This window comes from Podarcis filfolensis (assembly GCF_964270895.1).
Source record: "Podarcis filfolensis genome assembly, chromosome: 6".
NCBI lineage: Eukaryota > Metazoa > Chordata > Lepidosauria > Squamata > Lacertidae > Podarcis > Podarcis filfolensis.
In genome coordinates, this window is record NC_139609.1 from 55,495,137 (window position 1) to 55,508,319 (window position 13,183).

General features: G+C 39.2%; 1 protein-coding gene across 3 annotated transcripts in view; it reads right to left on the reverse strand.

The window, feature by feature from the left end:
* Window positions 1-247: 247 nt before the first annotated feature.
* Window positions 248-13,183, reverse strand: part of ILRUN (inflammation and lipid regulator with UBA-like and NBR1-like domains) — a 32,997-nt gene continuing 20,061 nt past the window's right edge. The window contains exons 3-6 of one of the 3 annotated variants that reach the window (XR_014549124.1): window positions 11,853-12,050; window positions 10,279-10,607; window positions 2,660-4,458; window positions 248-2,577 (exon numbers count right to left, since the gene is read on the reverse strand). Coding sequence is in view for 2 of the 3 variants with exons in the window: in XM_083618069.1 (XP_083474195.1) it covers window positions 10,231-10,607; window positions 11,853-12,050 (575 nt within the window). In the remaining variant the exon portion in view is untranslated. Of the gene's footprint in view, window positions 4,459-10,094; window positions 10,608-11,852; window positions 12,051-13,183 lie in introns of those variants that run through there. The other 2 variants (XM_083618070.1, XM_083618069.1) reach the window with 2 other exon arrangements.

Consider the following 13,183-nt stretch of genomic DNA (forward strand, 5'->3'; position numbering starts at 1 on the left):
TAAGGGATGGGCTAGATGTCCTTGGGATCCCTTCCAACTCCAGTTCTATGATTCTATGAAGGCACAAGACAGCACCCTAACCACAATTCATTTTATTTCATTTATTAAGCACAGAGTTTTCAGCTCAGTCCTGGCTTGCATGATACTCCCCAACAAATGGGAAAGAAGGAAAGTAAAGTGGGAACCATTTAAACCATGAAAAGGCACTGTAGGTCCAAGCTTTGGTCATTCAATAAAAACTCAAGTATAAGATTGTTTTGTGTTAATTTAATCATACAAATATTCATTTATACATTAAGGAAAAAGCATCTTTGTTTTCCCCCACAATGTGCTATTACAGGATTCTTCCCAGACTCAATGAAGCAACACACATCCTGCTCTACACATGCACTCCCCCCAGAGAGAATAAAGACAGGCTGCAGAATCAACCACTCACTCACACAAGAGAAAAAACAATGGAAACCCAGACATGGGACAGCGTGCATTTCTTAGCCCCAGGCTTCTCCGGCTACACTTGTACCTATAGAGATTCAAGACGCACTCATCTGCAGCTGGGGGGTGGGATGAATACACATTCCCAAATCCCTGAGGCCTTAGGATATACCTTTCACCTGCCCCAAATAGGAGCAACAACATAGGCCCAACCTGACAGTGCAGGCTTAGCACCCATCCCCAAACAGAGACAGAGCTTACTTGCACCCACTAAGGCTCAAAGCCAGCTCAATTTTCTAGTGAGAAGACTGGGTGCTCTTGCCTCCCAGGCACAGTCACATTTTCAGATGCAGAGGTTGCCAGCACATTTTCAAACCCAACAGCTTGGGTTACAGTTTAATCTGCATTAAAATAAAAATAAAAAAGAACGCTGCAAACAAATGAGAAATTCAAACTTCCCTTTGTTAAATTAAAATTACTTCTTCCTCCTCGGGAATCCATCATTTCTTCCAGAATGAGAACCACTAGGGAAATGGCCAGAGCCAACCACACTTGTTACATGAAGCAAGCTAAATTTGGGGGAGCAAGAATCAGTCACATTTCAGGAACAGGGATAGGGGTCAAGCAATGCTTAGCTTCCTCCATGTCCAAGCAGTATCACTTTGGTAAAAAGGGTTATTTTATTCACAACGTATTTTTACAGATCATGCAAGAGGGAACGAGAGGCATATACACGATAATATTTGAAGTGGGTAAGAGTGTTTGCCAATATGTGCATTTTAAAGCTATGAGTGGCTCTCTGATTCCTGTAATTGCAACAAAGCAATCTAAATACCCATGCCACTTCCAAACTCAGCAGTCTACACTGTTTCCCCTACATGTGATTATATCTGTACAGAAGTGTTGTGTGTTAAACCTAGGCACTGGTTAGCATTGCCACCTTTTTCTCACAAAGGGGTTGTGCCTTTATGACATTCAGCAGGTACAGCCACCCCCCATTACTACACCTCCATGCTATGTAAAGCTACATCTACTGTGTTTCTGCTTCCCATGCTGTTGAAGCCATAGGCCATCTGTTGAGGAGGGGGGGAAAGGTGGCATCTTCCCCTGATAATTATGAAGCTAGTATTATGCATTTGTGAAAATCAAACCTTTATGCTTAGGCACAAAAATGTATTGCCCTCCTTAGCTGTCTGAAAGTGCTGCTCCCAAGCAAACATGATTTTGGCTTCAGCCATTTCAATGGCTCCAAAATCATCAAAAATGCCTTAAAAACTAATGAATTTAAAATCAGAGTTCCAAGAAGCTCCATGAGTAATAAAGGAGGTATTGTATAAAGAAAATATTTGAGAAAAGAAACAAGACACAAAACAGTGAGCATTTTAAACGTCCTCCCATTGTCATCACTGAAGGGATTATCACTCAAATCAAAATACCTGCAAACAGGTATGAGCCCTTTGTAACTATTTATACAGAGATCATCCCCCGAGAGAGGAATGTTTATCCCCAGAAAGATCTCAGAAACTAGCGACAATAAAGAGGACTACTTTTACTGCAAGCAAGCTGGGCCCTGGCTGTGATTTCTGCTTTCTTCAGTGGAACGACTGTTTCATTCATAAAAGTCACCAGCACTCAAAAGAGGAGATAGTATTTGAGATGACTTGCAGGAAATGGTCATCCCTACTTGCTGTAAAAGAACAGTAGTTGGCCGTAAATATCAGTTTTTGCTCTGCACTATGAAAAAACTAAAGTCTCCACAATGTTTGACAGTTTGGATGGTGAGGTTTCTGAATACCTAACTTGGTCTAAAGAGAAAACTGAATCTGTTTTAACTTAGCTTACCTTAGTAGCTGCCAGTTGTTGCCATTGACTTCCAATGTTGCCACCAGAAGTTACTCTCTCTCACACACACACTCATCGCAAAAAACCATACAGTGTACTCAGTCTTTTCTTTGCGTATCAAAAAAATTGCTTGCCCAGAGCAGGAAAAATAAATAAAACCAATAATCATGACTAATGCTATACATAATCAGTTTCTACACCTTATTTTGCATCTGAATAATATGCTGCTTATGATGATTAAGAAAAGAATTTGGGGAGCCAAGCTGGGGGAAAGTTAAAGGAAGGCATTCCATAGTTTCTACACTCCCATAATTTGTCCTCTCAGATGAATCCCTTGCAATCATTTCTCCCAGTGTTCATGGCTATGGTCATAGATAAACTATACTCTTCAAATTAGTTGGGATGCAAAAAAATTATACAAGTTCTTCAAAAGTGAAAACATCAAATTAGATGCTGAGCTGGCCTAGAAGACTGAATACACATCTGCCTAGTAGGATCCTAGCCAGATCCATTTAATAGACTTTGGGTGCTCTATATATATATGTTCTGATGGGAAACAGGGTTCTGGTCAGCTATACAGAAGAATACAAAGGCCTTGTATGCAAATCAAACCAACAAGGTAGCTCAAAGCATGTTACTCCAGGCCTTGCATTATCCCCATCAGTACATACTCATACTTCCACTATCTCAGACCAGGGAGTTTGATCTTCTAAGTGAGATGAAAGGAAGGAGGCATTGCATATTATTCTATCTTTGGCAGATGGCTGCTGTGGCCTAGTTCAAGTTTTTGAATTAGACAGAACCCCCCTCCTCCTTAAACCGATGCAAAACCCAAGAGTTTCAAGAGACCATGCTCTGCTAATTCTCTATGGAATTGGACAGATTGGCCTCAATTATATGGCTATCATTCTTCATGGGCTATACGCAGTTAGATCTTAAACAGTTCCACACCCTTGATACACACACACACACATACACACACCAGTCTATAAATCGAAGTGTTCAGAGATCAAACAAGCTGATAAGCAGAAGGAATTGCTGTGAATGGCTGCTGATGGTTCTTCTTTCTCCCATATGTTCAAAGCAATTTAGTCTCTGCCAACAAGCTAGTTATTTTTTTTATCACTGAAGACTCAAAGTGGTCATTCCAATATAAAACAGAAGATGTGAAATTTACATCTTAGAAGTGTCATGGAAATTTAATAATTGGTGCTCTACCACTCCGAAAAATAATTTTTCTTCTTGGCACAAAAGTGACATATACATGCATAGCTGTCTCAAAGACAGTTACCGTACATTAATGAACATGGGAATATTTCAATATGCTAACTGTTCAGGGCAAACTTTGGAATTTAAATAAGAGAATGTGCCACAATCAAAGCACAAGACACCCCTCTTGCATCAGCTCGGTGTTTTTACCCTCTTGACATTCTTGCCCTGCACAACAAATGGCAAAACTGGGTCTGAGCAACCAAACAGAAAAGAACTAGCAAATGACTAATGCACACCATGCCCAGAAGAATGATACCAAAAGCAGAATAAAGGCAAATAACCAAAAGAAAGAAAGGGGAAAAAAGACGTCATTAAAATTTATGGATCTGGATATTGATCAAGCTAGAAATTAATACCATCTGACAAACAAATAGCTGCACTAACCAAGAAAATGCTAAGCAAGCTTCCATTTCATAGCAAGCACATCTCCATAAAAATGCACGCTGTCCCTTTTTTAAAAAGTTATGAACAAGGAACGAAAAATTAACATTTGCTCAGACTACAACCTCTCTGTAGGCAAAATAATTTCTTTTAAAAAGAGATGGCTTTTCCATTTTAATCTTTTTTAAAAAATTTCTTTTAGGCTACCTAATTAACTGTGACAATGACTTCTAAACAAAACATTGGTGTATTTTTCTCTCTCATAGCACTGAACAGCACTCCTGAAATTCAGCATTCACACATGCATACTTTAGTTTTGTTTTGTTTTTTCTGGAAACAACTAGTCTTAAGTTATTGTTTGTTTTCTTCTTATCTCAGGATATGGAGACCAAGAAGGGGGTTCATGTTGTATCTTCTATAAGCCATAAGAACTCCCCCTCCCTCCCAAGTCCATTCTTTGTCAAATTCTCTTCTCGACGATACCCGTTTTTGTTTTTAAGACTGTCCAAAGGGATAAGGACCGTGAAAACCCTGGAAAAGAATTAGAGACAAAAATTAATTTCAGAAAGGGGAATAAACTAAGCAAGGTCTGTTCCAATGTGACCACAACATCCCAAGTGTATGAAATCCTCTACAACCTATGTTCTAAAGCCATTTATCACTTTTTACAAAGGGTCATATAATTCATTTCATTTTAATCTATTCTCTTCTGCATTTCAATGCTACATTTCAATGTTTACACAGTCAAAATATATTCCCTTGCCACCTGTCATACTGAGCCCAAAGAGAAATCTAAAACACTGACAAAATCATTGAAGTGAAATTCCAGTTTGGGATATTAAATACTTTCAAGGGGTTTGGTATACTGAACTCCTGGAATGCTATAACAATGCAATTAAGTTCCCTACATGGCTCTTTAAATCTTTAAAGCTCATGTTCACAAACCAAAAACAGTCCTAGCCCCAAAGGTTTATGCACAAACAAAACTGCTCACTAGGCTTAAAAGTTGATTCTGTCTCCCCAGCCAAAGATCCCATATTGAGTTGCAGACCTCATGCATGTTTTGTGGCAAGCCGGAATTGGCAGTATGAGCAGAGTTGACCTTCTTCAAATTCCAAAACATGCATACAATAAACTTTCAAAAGCCTATTTGCAATGAGCCAACTTCACATGACTTAAGCCAAGGTAGGCAGCACTAATATAAACCACACTTCTCCAGGTTTTCAATTATGGCTATTCATTAGCTGGGCACCATTGGTAAAACAGGCACAAATTAATTTCTAAATTATGACCATATATAATAAGAGGCATATAAACCTATCATTTCCAATCCACAATGTTTCAGCCACTCTTTACTCTACTAAAGCATCATTCTGAAACAGTGCATTCTTCAAATAAATCTCCTCTAAAATAGAAATGGCATCATCGTATTTGTTTTCTACCTTAACTCACCTCTGGCATACACTTCAAATGCTAGGACAACATTCAGTTTTTAGGCTGTGAAAGACCAAGCACCCAATAGCAATTTATGGATATTTTTTACCAGAACCCCTACTAATATGAAGCTACTGCATTTTTTTCTTAAGAGGTCACCAGGGATGGTGGGGAAGTGAAATCCAAGGCTGATATATTTTAGTTGGCCTTATAAACTTTCCAGAAATATAGGAACATAAGAAGCTGCCTTATATCAAGTCAGACCATTGATCCACCTAGCCCCAGTGCTGGCAACACTGACTGGCAGTGGTCCTCCAGGGTTTCAGGCAGGGAGTCCTTCCCAGCCCAAGCTGGAGATGCCAGGGATTGAACTTGGGACCTTCTGCACACAAAGCATCTGCTCTACTACCATGTTCTTTTCTCTTATATGCAATATAAAGGTAAAGGTAAAGGTACAACCCCAGAGTCGTCCACGACTGGACCTAATGGTCAGGGGTTCCTTTACCTTTATTGCACAGTCTTATTATCTGGAAATCACTTGTGTTGCATTGCATTCTGCAAATAAGATCTCTCTTAGATATACCCAGGAAATATTAATAGCAGAGACAATAACAAGAGGATAGCCAGTTACAAGCTTGACTCTTGTAGCTATAAGCAGCTTCATTTGCCATAGGATGCATCCTTTAGGTAAGGGATTGCCAACTTTTTTAGACCAGTGGGCACATTTTGATTTTTGAGAGAGTGCTGTGGCTGCAAGTCACAACATGGCTGCCATGGGGGACATGGCATAAATTAGAGGGGTAAACAAAAGGCAAGCTATGGAGATTTCAAGGACTGGAAAATAAGACAGAAGCTAGAAAAGCGAAAGGAGAAAAGAGCAACTTCTTTAGGACTCAAGGGATTCCTAATGCTTGGTGTCCAAATAGCTTACCTATCCACCACAGCTCTGACTTTGCCCTTTGGCTAAAAACAATGACAGATGGGAGCTCATTTCACATACATAAATTGCTTAGAATGGTACCTGCACATTTGCTTCACAACTTTCTTTCTAGGAGGACTAGAGAGTTACCCTTTTTTCTTTTCTTTTTTTTAAAAAAATAAAAGCTCAGAGTCTGGGGACCCTGCCCAGCAATGCCAATGAAGGACTTTGTGAGCACCAGGGCACCGATATGGACCATGCTGGTGACCCTCACTTTAGGTGGTCTGTGCTTTGACGGTAACAAGTTCTGAAGTAATCAGTAATCTGGAAAATACCGCTCCTTCTTCTACTGTGGAATGCTTACTCTAGTAGTGCAAAAGTTTCTCCATAAAAAGAATTATCCAGTACAGTGGTGCCTCGCAAGACGAAATTAATCCGTTCCGCGAGTCTCTTTGTCTTGCAGTTTTTTCGTCTTGCGAAGCACGGCTATTAGCGGCTTAGCGGCTATTAACGGCTTAGCGAAAAAGGAAACAAAGTCGCAAAAACTCGCAAGACGTTTGGTCTTGCGAAGCAAGCCCATAGGGAATTTTGTCTTGCGGAACGACTCAAAAAACGGAAAACTCTTTCGTCTTGCGCATTTTTCGTCTTGCGAGGCATTCGTCTTGCGAGGTACCACTGTAGTTTTCTTACTGACTTACTGATGTGCTTCCCAATTAGTAAAAAATGATAACACTACCCAATTAAACTTTTGGGTAAGAACCAGCTCTTAACTCAACGTTACTGTTGGTAATGATGTTAACTGGGAAACGTAATTCCAACATAACTTAAGTTTCTCTCCAAGTTTAGGTATCACTCTAATATAGAAAAGATTGGAGTTGAACATCATTGGCTTTATTTTTATTTAGTTGTGGTGGAATTTGAATAAATAGAAGTACAGTTTATTTATTTTTTAAGGCATCAGCTTTTGATGCATGGCTGCAAAACAAAACAGAAGTCTTCCAGTTTACACTGATGGCAGCCTCAGATAGAACTACTCAATCGTCCTCTATTTCTCATCACTTCCTGGCCCGTTCCTGGTCAGTGCTTCTCCAAACCACCCAAAGCTCTTTTGAATCACTTATGTAAACTCAACACAAACAGGGTTTTTCCCCCCTTCAAAGCATGCTGCACAAATATAATACAGTAGCTCAAAGCTCTTTCCCACTATTCATCTGTTCTTCTATTTAAACAAGGAGCTGATCTACATGTTCAGAAAAAGCACATACTTCCCTCTTTGTACTGTACCACTTCAGAATGTTAGGGGGTAGGCAGGGAAAAATCACATTTTAAAGTTGTCCCCTTAAGCTGCATACAGACACCTATCAATGTAGGAACCTTTATACTTAGCACACAGTATGAGTGGGGATTACCCAGTGAATTCAGCCAGTTGATTCTAGCAGGAATTCTTCAGAAATAAAATTTTAGATTAAAGATTGAAATGAATACACAGAGCAAATATAATTCCTGCTCAAGGGCTAGATTTTAGTTTCTATATAGCATGCTCACTTTCTTTAAAAACATGCTTTATTACCCATAAGTTCTTGCTGAGCAATTTCGCAGCTGCAGGCATAAAAATGGCAGCTTAAAAAAGATTATATAAACTTAAGCCATTCCATTTTGGGCTTATTGGGAGAAAGAGTGAATGTGACAAATATTTACTATGTAAAGGAGATGTTACATGCAATATTGATCAGTTTCAGAAAATTTCCTGTATATGGTAAATATTTGTACAAATTTAACTTTCATCTTATACTTAAGCATACATAAATTTTATGGAACTGATTTGATTGTGGAGTTTTTTTGGTGAAAATGTGGGTTTTAATGAAGCATTTCTCTCACACACAAGGCTTCAAGTTGTCTCCCATTCAGATTACTGATAAAATCGAAATCTGGTTATCTTCAATAATGCTTTATTTGCTGGTCCCAGACCAGTCACTAAGCTTTGACAGAAAAAATATTAAGCACTACACAGTAAGAGAGGTTACAGAAACAAATGCTTATCTAGTCCCTCTGCATGAAATGATAGGGTGCCTTTGAGTTCAAAGAAGGGTGTTTTATTCAGTGGATATATCATTTAAAAGAGGATAGGCCGGAAGGGATTTTTGCCAACGCACTCTTCAAAATGTTAGCATTCAATAACAAACTCCTGCATTGCAAAGCAGAATTTATTGTCAAGCAATTTTGTTGCTACTTTTTGCCTCTAAGGAATACAAAATACCAAAAACTTCATTTTTCTGTACTGAATAAACTTGATAATGCCTCCAATCACTGTATTCAACATAAGGAACTGATATTCAGAGGCTGTGCTTCTGATATTGGATATAGTATAAGCCAGTGATAGCTTTCCATGCCCCTCATTTTCCCCAGTCACCTATCTGTCTGCTGGTCTCTAGAGGCTTACCCCATTTGCCATTTTGCTTGAGTTTGGTTTGTGAGTAAGCTGAGTCTTCAATGTCCTATTAGTAAATGTTTCAGGTGTCTCCTACAGGAAGTGCACCATAGTGACAGAATAAAGAACAACTGTGGGGCTGGTGTGACTGTTGATAAATGCAGGCAGCACATGCAACTGTGAGAAAGACTGAATGGGTGAATGGAGTGTATGCATGTCTGAATGGATGGATGGTGTGTGAGTGAGTGCAAAGCTCTGATCCTTGCCACTAGTGACACGCTGCTCCTGACAGATTATCTCAAAAGGAATGTGGACTTTGGGGGGAGGTGGGGTGTTGCACCCTGGTAAAAAGATGTGATCCTTCCACCGCTTAACTTCCTTTTAACCAACTGAGCAATTCCACCTTGTGAAAGTAAATGTGACTGTACTGGAGCTTGGGAGCAACTTTTCACTGAGTTTGAAAGAAAGTGTGACCACAGCCTACGTATTTCAACAATACTTATATCTTCCATAGAAACCTGGACATGGTTTAGGATTAAATTGCTGGCTCTCCTCTTGTTGATTCTATGACTAACTGCTCCAAGATACAATCATCACTTGCATCAAGAAATGTTCTCTCTTCGTCATAACTTGAATTCACCCTTATCCAATCCATTTGAGAGTAGCTTTAGTCACACACTACCAGTACACTATCTGCTTCAACTGTCTTCCTTCTACCTTAGCTGCTCAATACATTTTATTCATCCTATTTTAAACCTTACACCAACTGGCAATTGCCTCAGGGCCCTGAACAACATGTTGAATGGACCTGTCCATGTGGAAAATGGAAAAACAAACACCATCTACACCACACTGGATTATGTAAACTATGATTCCACAAGTTTCTGTATATTTTTATGCAAAAGGCAGCAAAATGTTTTCAATGAAATCAGAACAAAATGCAACAAGTGAATCTAACCATTTTAAGCAATGATTTGAAGTAAAGGAGAAACAAAAAGGGAAATGAAAAGTGAACACATCAGGTCTATGCAGAGCTTGTCTGAGGCCCAGGGTGGGAGTCTTTTTAGAATAAAGTTATAAACTCAAACAAAAAAGCCCCGACCCCCCGCCAACTTAGCCCTCCAAGGCTTGGGGCAAGTGTACCTGGCTACCCCACACTCTGCACAGACCTGGAACACATTCTGATCAATATTCTCTTATCCATACATTTTAGCTTCCAAATCTGGTTGACTACATTTTTAGCACTTACCACCTAATATACTTCCAATTTTAAGTGCACTTTAAAAAAGCAGCTTTGTAAATTGTTGCCTTCTCAAATCCGGCAAGCAGCATTTGAAGAATGTTATTTTAACAGAATGTTAAAATAGTTTTAGCATTTGAAAATAGTCTTGTTTAAGCTTGCTTTTAATTCAGTGAAAGGACTTGTAAGATGAACAGCCAAATGCAGGCCCTTTTAAGCGGAGTGTACAGAGGCACAAGGGGGAGTCATGCAATTTGCAAGGAAGGACCATTACAATACAGGTCATGGACTCATGACCTCCCCGTTCTCCTGTACCCCCAGGGCACCTACCTTACTGTATGTCACTACTGATAAGTTGTTCGAGTGACTGCTGGGGGAGAGATTTACAGAGTTTTGTGACAGTTCAGTCTGATCTTGTTCAATTTGGTCAGGAGCAGGCCCCCACGTGTTTTTGCTGATTGTGTCTAGCTCAGAACCCCCAGGGTCTTTTAGGTTGTTTTCATCTGGTTGCCTGTTCTTCTGCGGAGAGGCGAACGGGTTAAAGTTTCCTTCTACCTTGCGATGTGGTTGTGTGTTGAACTCAGTTTCAAATGATGACAGTTGCTGCGTTACTCCTAAAAGTCCTCCAACTTCCACACTGAGGATCACCCAGATGATGTCTGTGAAAGAGAAACCTGGGTCAGCACAAAATACAATTTGCGATTTTACTTAATTTCAATACCTCTCAAACAACATGATGCTTATAATCAAACATAAGAAACAAAAATGCCAAATCCTTGTAATATCAATATGGACCACATTTCAGATACATGGGAGGTATTACATCAGGGCTCATTGTTTGCTCAAAGCCAGCCTGAATGTTTTAGTATCCGGCATTCTGAAAGTTTGAAGATAGTGAAATACTGCCACCTTCTGTTAATCTTGGTATTTATTCTGGTCATTCCCAAGCATGAAAATAATTATACAAAAAGACTCCAAAAAAGAAAATTCAGTGGAAGTCACATCTTTCACTTGAAAGAAATACCATCATTTGGGGGTGAAAGTTGTTAAACATGCCAATCATCAACAGGAAATAAAAACAAACAGAAAAATTGGCAATCAAATCTCACAAGTGGGATCTACAACTAATGTTGCAGTTTTAACTGCTTCTGTTCAGTGTTCTTTCAATATATTTCGTTCCATCTCTCCTATGTTAGCTACACAGTAAAACAGACAAGTGAATCAACCTAACAATTAATACCTGAAGTTGTAACATGCCACTTTTCAAACACTTGAAATGGTTTGTGTCCTGGATTATAAAAGAGTATTGGAATTACATGGATTTTTTGTTGGGTTCAGGGTTTGTTTGCGGTTGTTGCTGCTTTGCCATGAAAGGTAACTTTTTAAGATGTGCAAAGTTTCCCATAACTTAGGAGTTATTCTATATTTTGAAATAGTTCGTTTATGATATTGAGTTCCTCAGTAGGTTGGTAGGATCTGAGTTTTGAAAAATAAAAATAAAACATTCATGTTGTGCATTGCCCCCCTAAAAGGGGCTGCAGTGGCCTCTTTAAGGGAAGCAATCTTCAGCAACACACTGAGAGTGATCCTTGTCTCACACCTGCCAAAAGGCGGGGAGGATCATACAGCAGATAGCACTTCAAAAGGCCCAGTGGCCATTGCCACCTTTAAAGGAAACATTTACATTCATTTGTCTGTTTCCTGAAAGATAGCTACAACGTGAGGGGTTTTTGTGGGGTCCAAAATGTTATATGGAAAGGAACGCTTGTTTGAACTTGGTTCTGGAATTCTCTTAACAAGTACAGTTGCAATAGTTAGCAGATATTATTCTCACAACAGTCCCAACAACACAGAAGGCTGCTCAAATGTTGCAAGTAAGAGTCATATGAGAAGGTGGCACTTACCTCCATAATAAAGTCCTGTGGCAGTGCACATTCGCCACTGTCCTTGATACATTCCTGCAGTACTAGGGCTGCACATCTGTACGCTGACATCTGCAATCTCCTGGGGCTCCAATGATCGGACCATCACCATGTTCACATGGCCAAACTGGTCTCCGCCAACATATTTAAGACAAACACCTGGAGGCCATGCTTCTGTCCCTGAGATTCAGTGAAGATTACATTACAGCATTTATCAATGGAGAAGCTACTTAAATAACATGGTCATTAACAGATAGCACATTTATCATTAAAATGTGTGTCGTCCCATCAAGCAAGCGTAAACATCTGTAAACACTTAGTAAAAGGAAGTTGTATTGCACATCTTCATTGCTAAGTGTAATGACTGACTTGGATGCATACTTATGTCAAAGCAACTCTTTGTTGTGTGTGTGCACATAACCCCTATCATGAACTGATACACATGTCCATGAACATGACATGTTGCCAATGCAACAGATGAAAGTTCCTTCTGTGCAGCAGTCAAAGGCATGTTTCTGTTATGCACATTAACTACTGGTACATACACATTAATATATGGTAGGGACATGAATAACATATTCATGAATTCAGAAAAAGCTGCCTTGTTGTGAAATACATGTGTCTAAATTCACCCTTACTTTCAGGAGCAGAAAGAAAATACTGCTCAAATTCTAACATGAATTGTCACACAAACCCCAAGGCTCTCTGAAGAATTTAAATCAGCATTCCAACAGCTATAATTTAAGAGCATGCAAGTCTATGTGGTGTATGACTTTCCATTAACCATTGAACAAAGCTTTTGTTGTTGTTGTTGTTCTCAAAGTCTCAGTTTTAAGAATAGTAGCCCAACAATAAAAAATGCTGATTCCAAATAGTAAGCACTATGGCTCAAACATCACTTTCTGACACTGCACAAAGTGATTTGGAAAACCAGGAAAATACCATGAACTTAATTTTGTGATTAGCATGAACAATAACATGTTTTGAAAGCATGGCTTGAAATGAATTTCCAAAAAGTAGTTTGGGGGCAATTTTGGTTGGCACTAATGCTCACTCTGGTTAGCACTAACAATAATCTGACACTTCAGATACTGTGGCAAAGTATGATTGGAGGACACCAGACAAGGAAATACTGGGAACATAAAAGTGGGAAGGAAGGGAACCTGTAGCATATTCACATGAATTGAACTTATATACAGAGACCTGTAGCTCTAAAATAATGTATTAATTCTCAGTTTTAACTTTAAGACTATGTTGTCTCATTTTCCTTTTACCATTGTTTTCTGCAACTCATAACAGATTGCTCAAGACTC